At 37.6% G+C, this 21,581-nt stretch overlaps 2 protein-coding genes and 4 non-coding genes across 7 annotated transcripts; 5 read left to right on the top strand and 1 right to left on the bottom strand.

Moving 5' to 3' along the window:
* Positions 1–625: 625 nt before the first annotated feature.
* On the bottom strand, positions 626–5,805 carry LOC109077429 (apoptosis regulator BAX-like). Its single transcript, XM_019093006.2, has 6 exons — positions 5,694–5,805; positions 3,599–3,647; positions 3,355–3,513; positions 3,095–3,230; positions 2,900–3,004; positions 626–2,096 (listed from the first exon to the last, which is right to left on the bottom strand). Exons 1-6 carry the CDS (start codon positions 5,722–5,724, stop codon positions 1,998–2,000), a joined length of 579 nt encoding a protein of 192 aa, XP_018948551.1. The 5' UTR covers positions 5,725–5,805; the 3' UTR covers positions 626–1,997.
* Positions 5,806–8,689: 2,884 nt separating this feature from the next.
* On the top strand, positions 8,690–11,067 carry LOC109063227 (40S ribosomal protein S11-like). 2 transcript variants are annotated; one of them, XM_042721806.1, is made up of 5 exons: positions 8,690–8,830; positions 9,597–9,731; positions 9,922–9,997; positions 10,225–10,354; positions 10,871–11,067. In XM_042721806.1, exons 1-5 carry the CDS (start codon positions 8,816–8,818, stop codon positions 10,992–10,994), a joined length of 480 nt encoding a protein of 159 aa, XP_042577740.1. In that variant the 5' UTR covers positions 8,690–8,815; the 3' UTR covers positions 10,995–11,067. The 2 variants fall into 2 exon arrangements, with proteins under 2 accessions (XP_042577740.1, XP_042577732.1); XM_042721798.1 differs by lacking the exon at positions 8,690–8,830 and having other exon boundaries at positions 9,549–9,731.
* On the top strand, positions 9,332–9,416 carry LOC122139138. The gene has a single exon (XR_006156011.1). It is a non-coding gene; the product is annotated as a small nucleolar RNA SNORD35 (small nucleolar RNA).
* LOC122139133 lies at positions 9,767–9,854 on the top strand. The gene has a single exon (XR_006156008.1). It is a non-coding gene; the product is annotated as a small nucleolar RNA SNORD35 (small nucleolar RNA).
* LOC122139136 lies at positions 10,042–10,126 on the top strand. The gene has a single exon (XR_006156010.1). It is a non-coding gene; the product is annotated as a small nucleolar RNA SNORD35 (small nucleolar RNA).
* Positions 10,448–10,532, top strand: LOC122139134. Its single transcript, XR_006156009.1, has one exon. It is a non-coding gene; the product is annotated as a small nucleolar RNA SNORD35 (small nucleolar RNA).
* Positions 11,068–21,581: the final 10,514 nt, after the last annotated feature.

Below are 21,581 nucleotides of genomic sequence, written 5' to 3'. Positions count from 1 at the left end.
TTTTAGTAATTTTATGTGCTTGTCATTTTATTAATTTTTTTTTTTAAAATATTTCTATTTAGATTTTTATTTAAGTTTTAGTGTTAGAAATGTTACTATTTCAGCTTAAACCACCAGTCTATAATTGATATAGATCAGTGCCTTATGTAACATAGCCTTATGTCAGTTAGTGGTTAAAGTAACATTTCTAATTTTAGTTTCAAGTTATTTACGTTTTTTATCTAATGTTTACTTGTTTTATTTTAGCTTTATTTTAATAAAAAAAAAAGATAGTTTTAGTTAATAATTATACTGTATTATGTACAATCAGAAGTTTGAACACGAGCTGATTTTATTTAATTTTTTCATGATTTTGAAGACATTTTTATCTAAAAGCTGACGCTTAAATGCTTCCAATTAGTTTTTCAGACAAATGATTTTCTTGAGGTTGGGAGAAATTTTTAAACCAAGAGTTGGTCTGGACAGTAAAGGAAAAACAAACAGAGGAAGCTGAGCTACTTATTTATGTCTTATTTAGTAAATAGTAGTTTTTATCATTCACTGCATAATTCCTGTATGTTCATTTCTTAGTTTTGAACCTTTACTATTATTTTAAAATGTGGAAAATTTTAATAAACACCACACATTTATATTGAAATCCATAAAAACAATTTATTGTTTCATTTGACATCTTACAAAACAAACTCACACAGCAGACAGACTGCCTTAGGGTGCTCAAAGATGTAGAAAAAGATGAAAAAGTGGTGGCTAGTATCATAAAAAGCCCAAGGCACTGTCAACGAAAGAATCAAAAATAAAAAAAGTATGAAATTGTACCCAAACAACCAAAAGCCAAAAAACGTGTGTGTGTGTATATATATATAACAAATGCATATAAATTTCGGATAGTGGGTCTGGCTAACCATCGTAAAAATACAGTACTGAGAAAACTGAGGGGAGAAGCTCAACTAATCGGCCTAGAAGTCCTGCAAGACCGAATGTTTGCACCAGCTGAAGACAAACGAACTGCTTTTCGTCAAAGTCCCCATATGTGGAACAAATCTGCACCTGCATCTGAGGTCATTAGATTGTCAGACAGGTCCTCCACTATTCTAAAAGGAAAATATTTGGTTCTGTAAAAAACCACGATCATCATGGCTCCGAGACGTTTAATGTGTTTAAGAGTCACTAGAATTGTCCATCCCTGTCCTACAGCAGGAGGGCCTGGCTGACTAAGACAATCCCACATACCGCAACCACAGTGCTGATTGGTTGCCTGCACAAACATTTCATGAACTCTAAAGAGGCTAAACATGTACTTTCAAGTACAATCATCTTCACAGACATTTCGTAGCCCCTATTCTGATGAACTACAGGAGACACTCAACACAGAAAGGCGAGGAGGAATTAGGAAGAGGAGAAATTCTGAGCCCATTCCTACTCATTCAGATGACTTAAATAATATAATAAAAATAATATATAATAATAATAATAATATTTCCATTTATAAGCTATTATAAGCTAACTGTTACCAAATGCAATTTTGACTGTCATTGTGCACAATTTACGACCAAAAATAAAAAATGAGAATATGAGACTCCTAACTTAGAATTTCTGCATTGAGACAATGTCTATAAATTAAATCAAATACCAATCCAGTCTTTTATATAACCTAGGCACTCATAAGCCCAAACTAAAAATAAATAGCTAAAATCAAGCCTAAACCTGAACTCTGATGCATTAATCTCTGATTTCAGTGCAAATGTTGTCAAGGTTTAAAGCTGTAGATGAGAAAGAGCACAGGCGTAGCAGTAACAAGAGTGGCTTGGGACAGCTGCATCATGCTTGACTCTCACTCTTTTCTCCTCCTCTCGCTCTTTGAGTTGAGGCCGATTTCTCTACTACAAATCCCTTTCTCTTCCTCCTCATCTTTCTGTTCTTCTTTGCTGGTCTGTTTCACGCTCTGTTCATGGTCTCAACTCTCTCTTCTCTTGCTCTCCACCCTCCTGTCAGTCTTTTCACATTTTGCGGATCACCACCACCGTGGTGAGTACCCCAGCCAGGAATACGCCGATAGTCTGCCATGTCGGGGTCCCGAAATAGGAGCGGATTCCCTCCTGAGGGAGAAAAAAAGGCAAATTTGACAAGGCAAAAGTGGGAGAGTATTCTTATATAGAGAATCTCACATAATTTAGCTTTCATTAAAAAAAGGAAAAAGAAAACAAAACAAAATGATTTCATAATATTTCACCAGAAAGTATTACGTTCAATTATATTTTCAGAATGTTTCCATGATAAAGAAAAAATATTTTAAACGGAAGAAAAACAAAACAAAAATTTCATGTTAAGTTCTTAAAAATTTATTCTCATATGGTTTAAAAGTTTATTTTAATGAGTCATGTGATATAAACACCAAGTAAAAAGAAATCATGAATTGATGTCAGTGTTCATACGTTATTAAAAAAAAAAAAAAAGTTAACTATATTTTTTTTTAACAAGATACCGTGGATTGTTAATTTAGAAATTCCATTATTTATTTTTTTCTCCTGACATAAAGTCAAATGGGTGCTCAGTGTCACTTGACCCTTCTGAAATAATTCTAATATGCTGATTTGATGCTTAAAAACCATTTCTCATTAATATCAATATTGAAACCAGTTGTGCTGCTTAATATTTTCGTGGAAAACAATGATATATTTTTTTTCAGGGTTCTTTGATGTGTGTCTACAGTACTGCCTGGATATTTTGCTTCACATTACAAAAGTTAAATGCTAATGCTGTTTTGGGCATCTTGTTTATTGCGGTATCAGTGGATTTGGTAAAGGTCATTGTGGCCCATGTAAAAATATCACATCGACACCCAACGTTTCACATGATTTTAAGGAAGTGATGGTATAAGAAAGTCACTGTCAAGACTTACCCATCCACCCTGTTCCCTGATCCAGTTAATAACGTGTTCCTGAATGTAGGACATAGTCCAGCTTATGATGGTTCTGATGATGTCACGAATCTTGTTTGTAATAGCCTAGGAGTGCATGAATAAGAAATAAGACAAATATTTAAAACATCAAACCGATGCATTCCGATATGATATTGAGCTTGTGTAGCTCTTCACCTTGATGACAAGCCGACACGCAAAGTAGAAAAGCGCCACCACTCTGCCCCAGTTGAACTTCCCATCAGAGAAGATCTCTCGGGCCACTTTCATGAAGACTTCTTGGGTTGGCTGAAGAGCAGGGTCATTTACCATACTAAACAAATATGACAGTGAAGAGGTATGGATGAGTTGCAGCACGTTGCCATCCAGTGGGTATTTCCGAGCACAGCAGGTGACTTGGTACACAAACAGTTGCGATGTCATCCACAATCCATTACCTTTGCAGCTGCACATTTCCATCCAGCTCATCTCCAATCTGCTGTAAGCACTGCCCTAGACGTTTATGGTTGGGGTCGCACAGCTCAACACCACCCAGCTGACTTCGGGTTACTTCAGCTTCGCTGTCCCCATAACGACGAACTCGTTCATAGACGAAGCTGCGAGAGATGGGACAAGTTGACAGAGGTCATGAACAAAAACAAACACAGTGAACACTGGAAGAAGACATAAGATGATACTCACTTATTGAGAAGTACAGATCCCAAGGCAATTATCTGGTCATTGCCAGTGCCTTCAAATATTGGAAATAATAACAATTAAAAACAATACAAAATCGTGAGGAAAGACACTTGTAGGGGATGCAAATAAATATACTCAAGTACAAAATGTCAATACACAGGTTTAATAACAGATGTGACCTTAAAAGAAAAAAGAAGGTGGTGTAGTTGTTTAATGCTTTTTGTGATGTGTCTGAGGTGTGTGTGTATTTTTGAGCACATTTTTTTTCTTTTTTTTGGTGGTTAGTGTTGTTGTTGTAGAGAATATTGTGCAATGCATGAGCTGTCTAATGGAGAAAGAGACTCACTCAAGCTAAATCCCTCAAGTATGTATCATAAATAACTCAATTTAAGTACCAGTTCACATGTTTAAAAATTCTAATAAAACAAAAGACTTTAAATCCTCACTTGACACAAACACAATACATACAGGCTATTTTGCAAAACTAGTGAGCTGCCTACCTAGACAGCATTTTGAGCATTATAGATAAAATAAGCAGCTTGGAAACAAAATCCATTTCTGGTCCTATTTAAGTATTTAACTTTTTGTGTGTGTGTGTGTTTGGGTCAATTTGACCCACATTTAAATTGCATGAAACACTATTTGAAATATTTATTCTTGAAATTTTGTGACTTTTTCTCATTTACAGTCATGAATGCGCATGCAAAGTTTTTACAGAGAGATGTGTTTTGTAAAGCCTGTACAAATTATGTGTCTACAATGGTGTTGGGGTCAAAACAAGCCTTATTGGTTTCCATGAAATTAACCAAAATTCAAAACTCCTGTCTTGGCAAGTATTTATGTGAACACAGTCACTTACGTCTTAAGTGAACACAAACAGTTTTGGAAAAAAGAAAAAAAAGAAAAAAATTGATTGATTAGGCTACTCTATTCAATTTCTACCCTATTGTTAGACTAACCTACTAAAAAATTTAAGCACCCTTTAACGCATTTGTGTCTTTGTTTTATTGTATTTATTTGTCCTATTGTTTGTTATTTATTTGTTCTTATTTTATTATAATTGTGATATTTCATTTAAAATAACAATGTGAAATAAAATTACTCACATTATGAAACAAGATTTTGGTCCTATCACCCACACTTAATATATAAATATTATATAATTTGGGGTCAATCTGACCCCATGACACAAACGTAGGACCTATTTCATTAATACAGCAGCAGGATTTTAAATGGACAGTTCATCCAAAAATGACAACCCTGTCATCATTCACCCTCCCTCATGTTGGTTCAAACCTTTATGTGATGCTTTTGCATTCACGTTCATTATATGGATTATATGGAAGATGATGCAATGAAAGTGAATAGTGATTGAGGCTGTTACACTGCCCAACATCTGTTTTAATGTCCCACAGAATGAAGATACAGGTTTGGGACAACATATAATTAAGCGACAAAGATGACGTTTTTATTTGTTTTGTTCGTGCGAACTATAACGTTACCTTTAAATCGAGAGCAACCCGTCTGTGATGAGTGTTTACTCCCCCCCTCCTAACAGTTCAGCACTGAAACGATTATGTCACCTCTTCTGGAAATCAATAACACCGCGGTATCGGGCACGCGCGCACCGCCAACACAAGCGCACAGAGGCTGTGTCTCAAAAACAGGGTGCTGCCTACCAAGACAGCATCTCTGGGCATCATCGGCGTGTTCTGGAAAAAAAACGCTGTTTGGAACGCGCCCATGACGCTCATACAGTCTGTCGGACCGCGAGCGATGCCCAGAAATGTTGTATGGGTAGACAACTAACTTTGGGATCCAGCCAAAGACGACTGTGGTTTATCTGTTTGTTTAGCTCGTGTCATTGTCGTTAACGATCAGTGGCTCTGTGCGCCGGATCGTCCGGTGATCGGTGTGTATACAGACCTATTTCAGACAGCGGTGCTGTGACAGTTAACGGCACTGAGCAAACTCCCAGTTTACATTGTATGTAGTATTCTAATACACATTAAAGCGTCAGTCATTATACTTTGCTGGTCATTTGAGTTATGTATGTATCGGGAAAAACAGGCGAAAATCAAAAGAAAGCGGCACTTACCCGTATCGCCTCCGCCCGACGGCGCTGCCATATTAGCATGAAAACAAGTGGAAACTCTTCCGCTTCGTGACGTCAAGTTTGGGCAGGAAGGAAGTCTCGCGCCAGTCTGATACAGTACACTTCAGGAACTCTTGCGCCTCTTTGAGTGAGGTGTGACTTTCTTGAATTTCTATTAATATTTAATGATTCATATTAAGTTATAGTTGTATTTTTGTTGTATTTTTGGAAATGTAAATAATAGCCTCTGCACCAAATTGCATATTTATTATTAATATGCAATAATTATTTAAAGTGTTTTTCCTCTTTGAGTATGAGTTCAGTATGGACCCTTTTCACAGGACTGTGATGACGCGTTTCAACGGTCAATAAACTGTTCCATTTATTTATTTATTTGACTAATATTTAATATGCCAGACTTTACAGGGTTAATCAAACACTAGTCTAACGTCACTTATTCCTCTTGCTACTTAAAGAGTAATTAAACCCTAAACCAACTTTTTTTAATTAATGATCTGTAAGAATGGGGCTTTATTAGTGCTGTTCATTGATTCGAGTAACTTTTTTGACATTTGACTATACAGGTCCTTCTCAAAAAATTAGCATATTGTGAAAAAGTTCATTATTTTCCATAATGTAATGATACAAATTAAACTTTCATATATTTTAGATTCATTGCACACCAACTGAAATATTTCAGGTCTTTTATTGTTTTAATACTGATGATTTTGACATACAGCTCATGAAAACCCAAAATTCCTATCTCAAAAAATTAGCATATCATTAAAAGGTTCTCTAAACAAGCTATTAACCTAATCATCTGAATCAACTAATTAACTCTAAACACCTGCAAAAGATTCCTGAGGCTTTTAAAAACTCCCAGCCTGGTTCATTACTCAAAACCGCAATCATGGGTAAGAGGTTAACCCAGAAGGCCATCGACACCCTCAAGCGAGAGGGTAAGACACAAAAAGAAATTTCTGAACGAATAGGCTGTTCCCAGAGTGCTGTATCAAGGCACCTCAGTGGGAAGTCTGTGGGAAGGAAAAAGTGTGGCAAAAAACGCTGCACAACGAGAAGAGGTGAACCCTGAGGAAGATTGTGGAGAAGGACCGATTCCAGACCTTGGGGGACCTGCGGAAGCAGTGGACTGAGTCTGGAGTAGAAACATCCAGAGCCCACCGTGCACAGGCGTGTGCTTTTGAACCAGAAACGGCGGCAGAAGCGCCTGACCTGGGCTACAGAGAAGCAGCACTGGACTGTTGCTCAGTGGTCCAAAGTACTTTTTTTTCGGATGAAAGCAAATTTTGCATGTCATTCAGAAATCAAGGTGCCAGAGTCTGGAGGAAGACTGGGGAGAAGGAAATGCCAAAATGCCTGAAGTCCAGTGTCAAGTACCCACAGTCAGTGATGGTCTGGGGTGCCATGTCAGCTGCTGGTGTTGGTCCACTGTGTTTTATCAAGGGCAGGGTCAATGCAGCTAGCTATCAGGAGATTTTGGAGCACTTCATGCTTCCATCTGCTGAAAAGCTTTATGGAGATGAAGATTTTTCGTCAGTTTTTTCAGCACGACCTGGCACCTGCTCACAGTGCCAAAACCACTGGTAAATGGTTTACTGACCATGGTATTACTGTGCTCAATTGGCCTGCCAACTCTCCTGTTCTGAACCCCATAGAGAATCTGTGGGATATTGTGAAGAGAAAGTTGAGAGACGCAAGACCCAACACTCTGGATGAGCTTAAGGCCGCTATCGAAGCATCCTGGGCCTCCATAACACCTCAGCAGTGCCACAGGCTGATTGCCTCCATGCCACGCCGCATTGAAGCAGTCATTTCTGCAAAAGGATTCCCGACCAAGTATTGAGTGCTTAACTGAACATAATTATTTGAAGGTTGACTTTTTTTGTATTAAAAACACTTTTCTTTTATTGGTCGGATGAAATATGCTAATTTTTTGAGAGCCCAGGTCAGGCGCTTCTGCCGCTGTTTCTGGTTCAAAAGCACATGCCTGTGCACGGTGGCTCTGGATGTTTCTACTCCAGACTCAGTCCACTGCTTCCGCAGGTCCCCCAAGGTCTGGAACCGGTCCTTCTCCACAATCTTCCTCAGGGTCCGGTCACCTCTTCTCGTTGTGCAGCGTTTTTTGCCACACTTTTTCCTTCCCACAGACTTCCCACTGAGGTGCCTTGATACAGCACTCTGGGAACAGCCTATTAGTTCAGAAATTTCTTTCTGTGTCTTACCCTCTCGCTTGAGGGTGTCGATGGCCTTCTGGGTTAACCTCTTACCCATGATTGCGGTTTTGAGTAATGAACCAGGCTGGGAGTTTTTAAAAGCCTCAGGAATCTTTTGCAGGTGTTTAGAGTTAATTAGTTGATTCAGATGATTAGGTTAATAGCTCGTTTAGAGAACCTTTTCATGATATGCTAATTTTTTGAGATAGGAATTTTGGGTTTTCATGAGCTGTATGCCAAAATCATCAGTATTAAAACAATAAAAGACCTGAAATATTTCAGTTGGTGTGCAATGAATCTAAAATATATGAAAGTTTAATTTTTATCATTACATTATGGAAAATAATGAACTTTTTCACAATATGCTAATTTTTTGAGAAGGACCTGTAGTATTGGTAACTTGTTCAGATGTCAACTATTCATTTCATTCTGCTGAATTAGTTTATGCTAGTTGTACTTGCTTCATTAAGTGCTAGTAATGATTTCACCACCGCATTTATTAGATATATTTCTACCATTGCACTTTATCTTTATTTTTCATACTCCCATCTGTGTAGAATTACATTTCATATTTCTTTTAGCATTTCTAGACCATACGTTTGCTGTATTTAGATTACGCCCAAACATAGGTTCTGATATTTATTATAACTTTGAACCTAATTTGTTTTTTATTTACATCAAAGTAAATAAATATGAGAGATTAAAGAATTCAAAACCTTCTCAACGCTGAATTTAGACGGTAACCCACCACACGATTTAAAAGTTGTTTAAATAAATCATAGCGAACGCTTTTAGTTCGGCCCCTCCCCCAGTGTGTCGTCATGTCCGCGGAAACCTCTCTTCCGCCCGTCTCGCGCATGTGTAGTCCTCTTTACGACTCGGCTGGCGAAGATGGCGGACACACAGGTACGTGAGTCCAAACGGCGTGGTCATGAAAACGCGTTTGATTTCACGTTAAACTTAAGCGCAAAGCCACAAATGCTGGTAGATAAACAGCACAGAAACCATCATGGAGCCAGTCGTGACCAAAATGGATCACGCTGAAGACTAGATTATGTGTTTTCTCCATCTCCTGCTAACGGGTAGGAAGCGTTGTTGAACGAGAAGGCGAGCGGCCTTGCCTCACCCGACCAGCACAAAGTGGTTTCTTAAACACGCAACAGTTTATTTGGTGTAAAGTTTTGATATAAATAAAATAACTTTATTTTGTCTGCTGACTCTATCTTATCGAGAGGTAAAAACCGAATTTGCCAGCAAGGCATGGATCGCACATGGATGTGTACATTACTAATAATCCAGGAGGAATAGGAGCTCCACATATTCCGCTTTATGACAGTGTTAATATAGTTAACTCTTTCACTTGAGTCCAGAAAACATTTGTAGACCCTCTCTGAATGGGCATAAAGCTGCAAATGATGTTTTTTCTCACGATGGTCTTCCAAGTCTGTCAGACTCTGACGACACTGCCTTATGGCGTCACTGATGCAGCGTAAAATCTCTTTGACGAATCTTTTTAATTTGGAGAACACTTGGCTCTGAAAGTTTTTAGGGTTTGGTATTGTGAGGATATACTAATAGTCCAGGATATCCAGTGTTAAACTTAATTCTATTCCAGCATATGTGTCAATTTTTAAGGCTTATGACCGCCTCTGTGCTTGTGGTCTTGTTTCAGAACGAGAGGGCTTATCAGAAACAGCCCACCATCTTCCAGAACAAGAAGCGGGTTCTGGCTGTTGAAGGAAGTGGCAAAGAGAAGCTTCCACGTTATCACAGAAACGTCGGCTTGGGCTTCAAAACCCCCAGAGAGGTGAGCTTGTGTTTATACGCCAGCTAAATTTTTATTGCAGATGATGTCTTTTCTCACGATGGTCTTCCTAGACTCCAAGAGAGCTCTGAGGATACTGCCTTTTGGCAATGCTGATGCAGTTGTATATGTTTACATTGTGTAACTTCAAGTTGAGTTCAGATGACTAAAGTTCTTGTGCTTATTTCCACAGGCTATTCAAGGCACTTACATTGATAAGAAATGCCCCTTCACTGGAAACGTGTCCATCAGAGGCCGGATTCTGTCTGGTAAGTCTGTGTACTTTGCTGGCTAAGTGTAGTTTTATTTAGGGTGCAGATGATGTCTTATCTCACGATGGTCTTCTGAACCCTTTGGGTTTTGAGGATAATGCCTGATGGCTTAACTGATGCTTCCCTGTGTCTCATTTTTGTGTCTTAGTCCTTTTTGGAAATCAAAGATTCTATATGCTGCTATTGATATACAACATATGTGAACTGCTGTCATCTTTTTCCAGGTGTGGTGACCAAGATGAAGATGCAGAAGACCATCGTCATCAGGCGGGACTACTTGCATTACATCCGCAAGTACAACCGTTTTGAGAAGAGACATAAGAACATGTCTGTGCACCTCTCCCCATGCTTCAGGTAAAGTGTGTCCATTGGTGCTTTTTTAGGGGCTGAAACATTTGTGTATACACTTCTGTGCATTTGAACACATGCTCTAAATGGGTGGTGAGCTGCAAATGATGTTTTTTCTCACGATGGTCTTCCAAGTCTCTCAGGCTCTGACGACACTGCCTCACGGCATCACTGATGCAGCAGATAGTAGCTAAAACAGGGGTCTCCAAACTCTGTACTGGAGGGCCGGTGTCCTGCAGAGTTTAGCTCCAACTCTAATCAAACACACCGGATCCAGCTACTCAAGGTCTTACAGGTATACTTGAAACTTCCAGGCAGGTGTGTTCAGGCAAGTTTGAGCTAAACTCTGCAGGACACCGGCCCTCCAGGACAGAGTTTGGTAACCCCTGACCTAAAAGGTTTCTTTGGATTAAAGGTTTTTGGGTTTATAAGTAGTTTAGTTTGGGAGGTATTTGTATAAGGTCAAATTGCTGCAAGTTTTTCTTCTTGAAAATCATTTAATAATGTTCTCCATTTGTTTAGGGACGTGACTTTAGGTGACATCGTTACAGTTGGAGAATGCCGCCCCCTCAGCAAGACAGTGAGGTTCAACGTCCTGAAGGTCACCAAGGCAGCTGGAGCCAAGAAGCAGTTCCAGAAGTTTTAAAACTGTTTTAACAATATGGTGCCTCTGTATTGTTTGTGGAAAAGAAAATAAAAAAAAATCTGTTTTTACTGTCTCCAAGTCACTTTGCAAATGCATCCTGCTCCTATATGCCCCTCAACATTTCATATTTTGCATGTCTCCTTTAAGACCGGATTCAAATGATCAGCAGCAATACACTTCTAAATATTTAAACTTATAAATATTGTAGTATCTTTTAATACGGTAATATTTTGAACTGTTTTTAAGTTCATTTTTGTTTTAGTAATCTGTCATTTTCTAAATTATCGTTAGCTTAGCATTTTTAGTGCTGTACTTTTATCATAATTTTTCACATTTTCCTTTAAATGTTTTATAGTAGTCACCAATAACTTTGTATGTATCAGTGTGCCTGATGTTTAGGTTATGATAAACTCAGCATTGTCCAATAACTTTGAATGTATCAGTGTGCCTGATTTTCAGGTTTTTAGGTTTTGATGATTGTTGTTTTGTAGGTTTTGTAGGCTGGTGATTTGTGCCTGATGTTTAGGTTAAAACACTTTGTAGCGACGAGTTTTTATTTATATAGCACATTTCGTCCCTGTCACTATCATCACTACATTGGAAATGATTTAAAAAGACTCGCTTACAGAATATATGAATTTAGAAATGTCAATGCATACCAATCACCTAAACCTAGATTTTAATGTGACTAATGTTTTAATGAGCTGTACTAACTACATCTGATTGTACGTGAAGTCCACTTAATCGATCCTAATGAATCTGAGTGGTCGGTTAGTTTTTACAATGCATATCCTCCCATTTAATGAGTACTCTACATCTGATTGTACGTGAGGTCCATTAATGTTTCACTGACCTCAGTGAAGTAGAAAATAGATGTTGTTTTTTGCCAATAATCTCGGCTAAATCGAGATGGGGCAGTTTTTTACCAATTATCTATTATGAATATGGTTGGGGCAGTTTTCTACACCGAAGTGTTGTTGTCCTCATCGATAGTAGTGCAGGACTTCTCCAGCAGATTGGTATTGTTGGATTTTTCTGGCAGATGGCGCTGCTTCACTAGTACTGCTTACGTCATGCACGCAGTCTATGGTTTGAACCTGGTGGCGCGAAATCGGAGATCATATGCTGTAAAAAATTCGGTGATTTCAGAAAGAACAAAACTTTTAATGGATAGTTTTTTGCATTATTAGTCCATGCTTGTCGCGTTATATATCTGCTCTTATGATTAACATAAGAACAGGCATGACATAAACTGTGCAATCAGCTAGCTAATTTGTAAATGAACAGTTATGTAACGAACTGATTTTTGAAATTGATTTTCATTGTATGTTGACACAGGCTTGTAATAAATGGAAGGGCTTTGTTTACCGTTGGAGATGAGTTTTATGATGAGGTTTGGAATTTACTTTTAGTTTTGAAATGCATTATAAAGCATGTTAGTACAACTGAGTAATGCCACCTCCACGTTAACTACATTTTATAATGTGCTTTGGGTAACACTTCATTTTGATGGTCCCTTTTGAACATTCTGTTGACAATAAGTAATGTTGCACCTACATATTTACTAACTCTCTTCAGACTATTAATATCTGCAAACTCTTTATAGACATGGTCTCCCAACAGACATTCTACTGACTATGTATTTGCTTGGTTATCTTGTCATCCATAATTTTTCATCTGTAGGATTTGCTTGAAGCTGATTGGATGTGTCCATCAGCGCACACATCTTCTTCCACTCCTTTTGTAGCACCATCATCTGAATCCTTACATGTACAGCAGAGCTCCGTTAGCTTGTCATCAGGCCCTGGGGAAAATACGTCTGAATCTGCTTCTGTTCTGACTCCAGCATGTGGCACTATCAGTGCCCTACCAGATCTCTCCATGCCTCACTGTCAGTCAATCTCTGCCTCCGTTTCTTCTCTCCGAGTGCCCGCATCATCCCTGCAACCTTCCTCTAACCTAATAAACCCTCCACCCCAAGCATCTCTCAGTGTCCCGCAGAGAGACCTCCCTCCTCAGGATGACTTTGACGACTGGGATGTGGATCTGGAGAAACTGGATAGCGTTCCTCAGATGGTTTGTGAGCCACAAAATAACCAGCTGCACCACTGGACAATATTTCACCCACTAAACGGATGAGGCACCAGAAGTGTCCTCTCATGGCAGGTTTGGCGCTACCTCCTCAGTGTCAATTACATGGCCCTTAGTCAACACCTCATTCGCATCCACCATCCAAGGCCCCATGTGTCCATCTACCCCTATGCGAAATGTAAATCACATGCGTGGCCCCGCTACACCAGTCTTGCGATTCTCCAGACCTGTGACTCCCAAGCCTCCAGTTGTGTTGCCTCAGTGCCAGAGGGGCGCTTTGACACCGAAGACCCCGCTGCAGTCTCCTTTCCACTCGGTGTCTTCCACTACTGATTCCACTTCCACATTTAAACATTGTTCTCTCAACACTCCTGTCCTGACCAATCACCTGATCCAGCTGGTGTCTGCAGCCAATAAGACACCTCAGAGGCCACAGAGTCGCATGATGGCAGCCAAAGCACGTTGTTTTCCTGGCCGGGCAGGAGCACTACCAATACAGGTCAGCTAAGCGCTATTTTAGCTGATTATTGTTAATATCAAACAATATTTACTGCTCAGAACTGATATTTAGTGTACTGCAAGGATATTTCTCTTTAAAACCGATGTTTATTATTGTTCTGTACCCTGCAATCTGGAAATTTCCATTGCTTTCTCATGACTGACTCATAGAATTTCTGATTTAATTTAATTTGATTTGTTTTTTTTTTGTTTGTTTTCTGTTTGTTTTATTGTAGGTAGTTTTGATGACGTTGTGTCAGTTCCTCAGACGCCTGAACATGGAGCTGCTGCTCGGCTAAGAAGTGATGGATGTAAATATGGGATCTTCCACATTCCAGATTAAAATACTGTCGATAGACTTGAGACTTGTAGTTGCACGTTTTATTGTGCTGTTTATTCCAGTGTTGTTATTGTTAGCTAAAACTTAAAAAAAAAAAAAAAAAAAAATTGATTGAAATAAAGCTAAAATAATATAAATATATAAAAAAGCTTAAATGTAAACAAAAATGAGAAACTAACTGAACTAACTCTTAGTGGTTTTGAAGTTTTCTTTAAATTACTGTAACTACAAGAGAAATAAAAATAAATTAAAGCTAAAAATAAAACAAATAAAAATGACAAATGCATGTAACAGAATTACTAAAACTTAGCTAAAATGTAAATGAAAACAATGTATAAAAATCTAAAAGCCAATTCAAAATTTAAATAAATAATAGTAAATAAATATTACTGAAAATACATTCCCAATGTAAGGAGACCTACATTTATATAAACAAACATTACTTAAACGTAAATTAATGTTTGCACCAATTCTGGCTGATTAAAAAATAAACAGATTTAAAAAAAAAACATTGTAAATGCTACAGGTGAATTTTTATGCATCACAACATTATGAAATGGTCATTTATTTAAATTTTTTTTAAATGTTATTTTTATTAGTGTTATTAAATTTAGTGTAAAATGATGGCACACACATGTCAAAATTGGATCAAAAATTAAATTTCCAATCTCAGTTTATACCAATAGGAAAAATATATGATATGGTGCCAAGATATTGTGAATTCCTCTTTTATTTTTATTGCCATTTCTCTTTATCTCTCTCTCTCTTCCACTATTTCACAGTTATGTGGAATCGCTCACAGGTCCACTTTCTCTCACACATACTCACAAACTTGCACTCATCAGACAGGGTGTCCATTTTTCACAGCAGGTTTCCAGGTTTCAGGTGAGTGAGGAAGAGGAGTTCAGCAGGGGTCCGTGGGCAGTGATGAAGACTGAGATTGGATTGGACGAGAAGAACCCTTCTTGCTTTCTGCACTCTTACAGTGTTGTCATGGTACTCCACAAGGTGAGCTACAGAAATCTCACAGCACACTGTACATTAAAATGAGCTTATTTGAGTGATTGTGCTATTAATATTAAGGATAGAACTTTGTTCGTCAGCAGATTTCTTTATTTTCATCCAGAATTGTTCAGTAAATATTTGTATTGCTTTTATTTATGCCTAAAGTAGAAGTCCATGGCTATAATCAGGACAAATGAGGAATGTCGGCTCCCTAAATGATTAACACAAACATAATCACCGTTGTCATCAGTCACCTTAAAGTGATTATTAATGTAACTTTAATGTGTTTTGCCCAGTGTGTCATAATGATCCTCTGCTAATGGTACACGTGTGTTAAATATTCATTAGGCTGACAAATGCTGATTAGCTTTTCACTTGATTCATTACCAGTGGCCTTGAGGCTGTGCTGCAACTTATGCTTTTTCTTTTATTCTTATGTTTTTCTTTGGCGATTTATTTGTGACTTATCACTTTCTCACACCAGGCTGCTCTCAGGCAGCTAGCTAAGAATAAGGTCCCTAATATGGCTGTCGTCTTGAAGAGTATCACACACACTCCTGCAGATGCAAAGGCCGTCTTCAGAGATCCCACCGGTACTAATAATTAGGGTATAACATACACCGCCAGGCAAACATTATTAGCTGAAAGTATCTAGTGACTAAACCAATAAAAACTATATTTTAGCTGCTTCATAGTCACCACCCTTTTGCAGACTTTTTTTTTTTTTCTCTCATCCAACTTCATGAGGCTGGGGTGCATTTTAAACAACTCATTTAGTATTGTGTACTTTGTACTTGATGTAGCTTTCTATAATAATAATGATGATAATAATAATAATTATATATCAAAACTGAAATTTCTTAAGTTGCTTAAAGGGTTACTCCATCCCAAAATTAAAACTTTGTCATTAATCACTTACCCCCATGTCGTTCCAAACCAGTAAAAGCTTTGTTTGTCTTCGGAACACAATTTAAGATATTTTGGATGAAAACCGGGAGGCTTGTGACTGTCCCATAGACTGCTAAATAAATAACAGTGTCAAGGTCCAGGAAAGTATGAAAACCATCGTCAGAATACTCCATCTGCCATCAGTGATTTAATCGTAACGTTATCAAGTGACCAGAATACTTTTTGTACACGAAGAATATGTTTAATATAATTAAAAATTCAGTAAGAAAGATTGTGTCCAAAGTTTGACTTGGTATGTGTACATATAAAGAATAAAACACGACTTGCTTTCTCCATGATGATATGGGTGACCATATCCTCTTGTTCTCTTTCTCTCACACACACACACACACAATCACAGTGACTGAAATCAGGGGGTCACTGACTGAGCTGGTGTTCTTGGTCTGATTACATTCTTATTTCCAGAAGTCTTTTTTGACTTCTCTCTCTCTGTTTTTTTTTCTTCTTTTTTTCTCTTTTGCACTCTGAAGGTGAGATGCAGGGCACGGTTCATTGTTGCCTGGTAGAGGAAAGACTGGGAGAGCTCAAGACAGGAGCTGTGTTACTACTCAAACAAGTAACTACATTTCAGACCTCATTATAGACTACCACAGGAAATAATATAAACTTACTCCGGAAGTTGTTTTAATTTACTCATTATTATTACTCTGAGCCATGGCATAACAGATAGCACATGCAGAGCTGTGGCCATTACAAGATTGGGCTCACAATTTTTTTTAGATTCAGTTCTTCACTCTTTTCTATCATTTCCAGTCCTCTACTGTGTTTCTATCGAATAAAGAGGCAAGAATTCCACACAATTCTCAATCTTTTTTTAAAGGTTGGTGTGTTTTCACCATCACACCGAAGTTTCTATATAATATTCATGAAGGTATCACCCAATAACCTTCTCAAGATATACCCACCTGATGGGGTCTTCCATAACTCCCAGCCATCCCACCCTCCACTAGTGAGTTACCTTGTTCTGTTCTCAAGGGTATTATTACTGTATTTTCTTCAGGTGTTCAGTGAGCCTGATATTGAGATCTCCAGCATTGTGTTTGTTTGTTGGTGAATTACCTGTCTTCAGGAGATGATCCCTTTCCATAATATTGCTTAATTAAACAATTTGTTATGCATTTGAGGAAATTAATATGCATTTGAGGAAAATCGGGCTGCTGATGGTTTAGACACTGCAGCTGTCTCTAATGAGCTCTGTCAAGCACCTACAGTGTCTGCACCAACAGGAGACACAGCATGGGACACAGGAGTGTATGTTGGAGTATCATCTATTGAGCAATATCACACAAGCAACTTGAAGCAAGAGTGCTGTTTTAGTCTCAAAGCAATGTACTGGCTGAAAGCTGGTGTGTAATTGAGTATGTGAGTGGAGTGACAGATTACTTTTTCCTTCTTTAGGGGTGCGTTTACACTTGTAGTTTGGCTCTTTTGATTCGGTCCAAAAAAAAAATTCATTTAGCGTTATCCCTGTCATTTTTAAGACCAAACCTAAAGATACAAAATAAAAGGCATATAGATATGGGCACAACCTAATTGGACAGCGTTTATGACATATTTTGCAAACTAAACTGCTTTGTGCTGGGCTAAATCCACTCTTTGTATGTGTACATATGTGGTGGTATTTTTACCAGCTGATAACTTACAAAGAGATTATAAAATTTGTAAAGGAGTCAAAACAGCAGCAGGAATTCCTCCATTGTACATGGAGATCTGCTGCAAGGAGAGGGTAATGGGCAGCATAACTTCTAGAAGACGAGAACATGAGACCAGTTATGCTTGAGCATTCTGTCTTTTTTGGTCACATCTTGTGACATCACATCATTATTTTGGTTCATTCAGATATATTTGGTTAGTTTTCTGTTCATATATCATTCGACCTGCACCAGAGTTCATTTGGAAGTGGACTGACACCCCCTGAAAAGATTGGTCTTGGTCCGATTGTTTAGTGCGCAAGTTCTGATGGCAGCATTCACACTTACTCTAACTAACCGCATCAGAGTTGATTTTAACTGAAGCAAACCTGCCAAGTGTAAACGCACTAAGTGTTCTGTAAACACTCTTTGCTTCATATTTTCCATTTCCACTGCCAAACAGACCTGTGATTTGTTTCCCATACAACAATATAATTTGCTACTTAACCATCATAGAAGGACGAGTAATTGAAAAAAAATAATTAGCTAGTCACATGGTTGTTCCTCCGTAATTTGAACCATGTTGATTAAACAATATTGGACTGTTGTAAATGACATCACGTACAGGTGGTGGCGTAATCTCTGGTTATTAATAGCTTTGAGATTAATGTCTGATTATTGTAGTTTGCTTGCTATGCTTATGTGACCACAGGTTGAGAGATGTAGTTTCAAACACACATTTTCAATGCTGTTTGCGAATGTTCATTGGAACTGTGGTTTTGGGAAACAGAATCGTTGAACTATGTTGGTAACGCTGGAACTTGAGACAATAGTTGGATAATCATGTTTTTGGGACAACTTCCACACTCATATATTCTGGTCTGGAACAGCACAAACATAGACAAGCAAAGCCATAATGACGGTGCTCTTGAAATGTCACTTGACCATTTAAAACCATTTATAATTTCATAACCGGCATCATTTGGATGTTAAAAGCATCAGGTATGAATTTAGAAAAACCTTTTTTGAAACCAATCTAGGCAGAGTGCCAGGCTAAGTCTAAATGGATGCATTTTGCCAGACCCATTTGAATTTGTCACAAAATTTTATTACTTTTTTCTGACCCCTAAATGACCATATGTAAGCTAATTTAAGCAATATTCAACTGCCTTGACATTCTAAATAGCACTGAGGAAGAAAATAAGAGGACTCCCACATTGGTAATAAGAAAGCTTTTGAATCTACATCAGCATCCTTACAAAACCAGACCATGGGTTTACTGTAGTATCTATAACCTTAGTGACTCTGAAGCTCTGCCAGGCCTAGAATGAGCTGATCTATATCAGCCACATTTTTGAGCGTATTGTGATTTGTGATAAATGTTTGCTTATCGCACACCCCTAAGCTGGATTCTTTTTCATTCATGATTTTTTCACATTGTTTGTGCTTTATGTGAACATACGATATGGGATTTTCAGATAAGAATAATGCAATTATCTTAATGGCTTTTATCACACAATTCACAAGACTCTATTAAGTTTCAACAAATAGTGATTCGTCTTCCAAACAGCGGGTGGTATGCTGTGCTCGGTTGTACGGTCTGTTTGAATTTAGATGGGAAAGAAAATGTAACTTATAATTTTAAGTTGCTTTGGTGTTTTTTAATTTGTGAAGTGAGTGTATGCATTTGGGTATTAATCTGTGTCTGTGAAAGTTTCTTTTAAGATGACCTTGATGAGCTGCTCGGGGAGTTAGCTGTGGAGGTATATGACGGATTACATTGATCACACAGTCACTTTAAATACAGAGTATAGATGTAGAGCATGTCTCATATTAATACATATTATGACCGTTCACACTGATAAACAAGCAACACCTGCTACCCAAAGACTACTTTTGTTCAGGTTTTGTGTACACCTTTGTAAATATGTACATAAATCACTTGTCTCATGCATAAATTGAAAGAATAAATACCTGATGAGACCCATAAATAATGTGTTCACTTATTGAGTGTTCCTGACAAATGCCACATGCTTTTGTAGCTAGTATTAGATGGGTTGAAGGAACATGTCTGTACAGATCAATGTTAATTTCATGCTGAAATTAACCAGTAATCTGATTTTTTTTTTTTTTTGGCAAGCTTTCGTTGTGAATTTAAATCAGTCATTAAGGCTACAGTTTGCCAGCTGGATTCCCCCTCAAAGTACTCAAATGGCGTAATTAGTCAGTTTTGATGCACTAGGAGAGTGGCTGGCATAATGGGGTTTGTTCACGCTGTTTAAAAGCTTTTGCATGTCTAACTGCAAGATGTACTCTTGAGTGGTTGACATTATTTGATAATTTCATTGATTATAATTGGAAGTCCCTGCCTGTTTCTTTGTCTTTCACCGCCATCTTTTAATTTACATTTCTTACCTGTCTTGATTAATCTTTATCTCATGAATTGCTCTGCACTGACTTGATCTCACTGTCTCAACAGTGTATTATTGATGTCTAGGTTTATTCACTGTGAGTGATTATAAAGTCATGAAGGTGCAATTACTTATTCAGTCTTCCCTGGCATACCTTGTTGAATAATTAATTGATTAAATATTAAATCTCTTGTCCTTTCTGCATAACTTATTTGAGGTGGAGGAGAGTAAAATCCATTAGCTGGGGTCTTATAACCATATAAATATATTTATTTATTTAAAAAAAAATGTCCCCTACATATCTTATATGTATGGAATGATGTTTCTCTTGACCATAGATGGCCGACAAAATCTCATCGCTTTTGATGAATGGCTACGCTACTTTTTTTTGTCATTTCATCTGAATATCAAGATTTGTGAGATTTATTCACAGGTAAACAGTTTAATTAATCACAGGTTAACTAATCTAATTTTGGAAATAGTGATGTATTGCATTATTTTTTTTTTAGTTTAATATTATAATTTATATTTTGTTTTGTTTTTTTTTTTTTGATATTTGTGGACATCTGTGGAGTAAATTATTTTTTAGATTTTTCTCTTAGTGAAAAGATAAAATTAGACCCTTGGGTTAAGGATGGCTCCTCCAAAATGAGCACAGAAGGGCCCAAGTGGCATGTTGTTATTATTTTTAAATTTAATACTTATTGCTTATTGCTCATTCACTTTGTATTTATTATATTGCTATTCTGACATTTTCAATTAAATAATTAACTATGGAAATATTCATATGCCTGCATATAAATCATGATTTCGTATTTTACAACCATATTTTTTAAAAATGAAAATAATATTTCTGTCAAATTTAGCCAGGGGGTTACTTTCCCCAGGTAGGGGGCCAATATACCCTAGCAGTAAACTACTTTCAGTGCTATAACAACTAAATAAGCAAGTGATTCTATTTTTTCCCCTTTAATAACACATTGGTTGATGCATTACCAGCCTGCACAAGATAAACTTCTAAATTACAACTTAAAAATAAATGCTCACTGTTCTTAAGGGGGCATCTTACTCTGTAAATATTATTTTTTCTTATAGATCAAACTTTGTACAGTTGCTTTGACCCAACATCTCACCATCTTCAGTAATATGTGATTTAGCATTTAAATTTACTATTATTTTGTATCTACTTCCAAAAGCTTTGCATATTTCATTAAACGCGATGTCATCTTTAAATGGCTAAACGCAGCTTCAACAGCTTTTGATCTAAACTTTGAATTTCTCACAGGCATTTTCATCCATTAATAAAGCTGTTCTTGAATTTGACACTGCTTTAGTATTGAGCTCAGAACAGAGATGAGATCTGATCTAATCTGTCAGCATGTCACAGATGTCTCTTGTTACTCAGAGACTGATGGTGAGTTTTATCCAGGGCCCAGAGGAGGAGTAATCTGTTTAAACTTTGCTCATTACTGCAGCTGAGGGGGCACAGGGACCTTGCCTTATTCGCTTCATTAAGTCATTTACAGTCTGGAAGCCCTGCAGCTGTCAGTAATATCAGTGCCTCCACAGAGATATTGGTGCGAGATGAGCTGTGAATGGCATATGACATGTAAGCGATAGAGGACATGGATTATCAGCGGAT

This window comes from Cyprinus carpio, chromosome A3 (assembly GCF_018340385.1).
Source record: "Cyprinus carpio isolate SPL01 chromosome A3, ASM1834038v1, whole genome shotgun sequence".
NCBI classification, from domain to species: domain Eukaryota; kingdom Metazoa; phylum Chordata; class Actinopteri; order Cypriniformes; family Cyprinidae; genus Cyprinus; species Cyprinus carpio.
This window is presented reverse-complemented; position numbering and strand designations above follow the sequence as displayed.

Bases quoted from the DNA above. Each gene is read 5' to 3' on its own strand.
- LOC109077429 (XM_019093006.2), bottom strand. From the start codon at position 5,724: ATGGCAGCGCCGTCGGGCGGAGGCGATACGG. The intron at 3,231-3,354 runs GTAATGGATTGT...ATATTTGTTTAG, and splicing joins GGAAATGTGCAGCTGCAAAG to TATGGTAAATGACCCTGCTC. The intron at 3,005-3,094 runs GTGAAGAGCTAC...ATGCACTCCTAG, and splicing joins CGTGTCGGCTTGTCATCAAG to GCTATTACAAACAAGATTCG.
- LOC109063227 (XM_042721798.1), top strand. From the start codon at position 9,564: ATGACCGCCTCTGTGCTTGTGGTCTTGTTTCAGAACGAGAGGGCTTAT. The intron at 9,732-9,921 runs GTGAGCTTGTGT...TTATTTCCACAG, and splicing joins GCTTCAAAACCCCCAGAGAG to GCTATTCAAGGCACTTACAT. The intron at 10,355-10,870 runs GTAAAGTGTGTC...CCATTTGTTTAG, and splicing joins CACCTCTCCCCATGCTTCAG to GGACGTGACTTTAGGTGACA.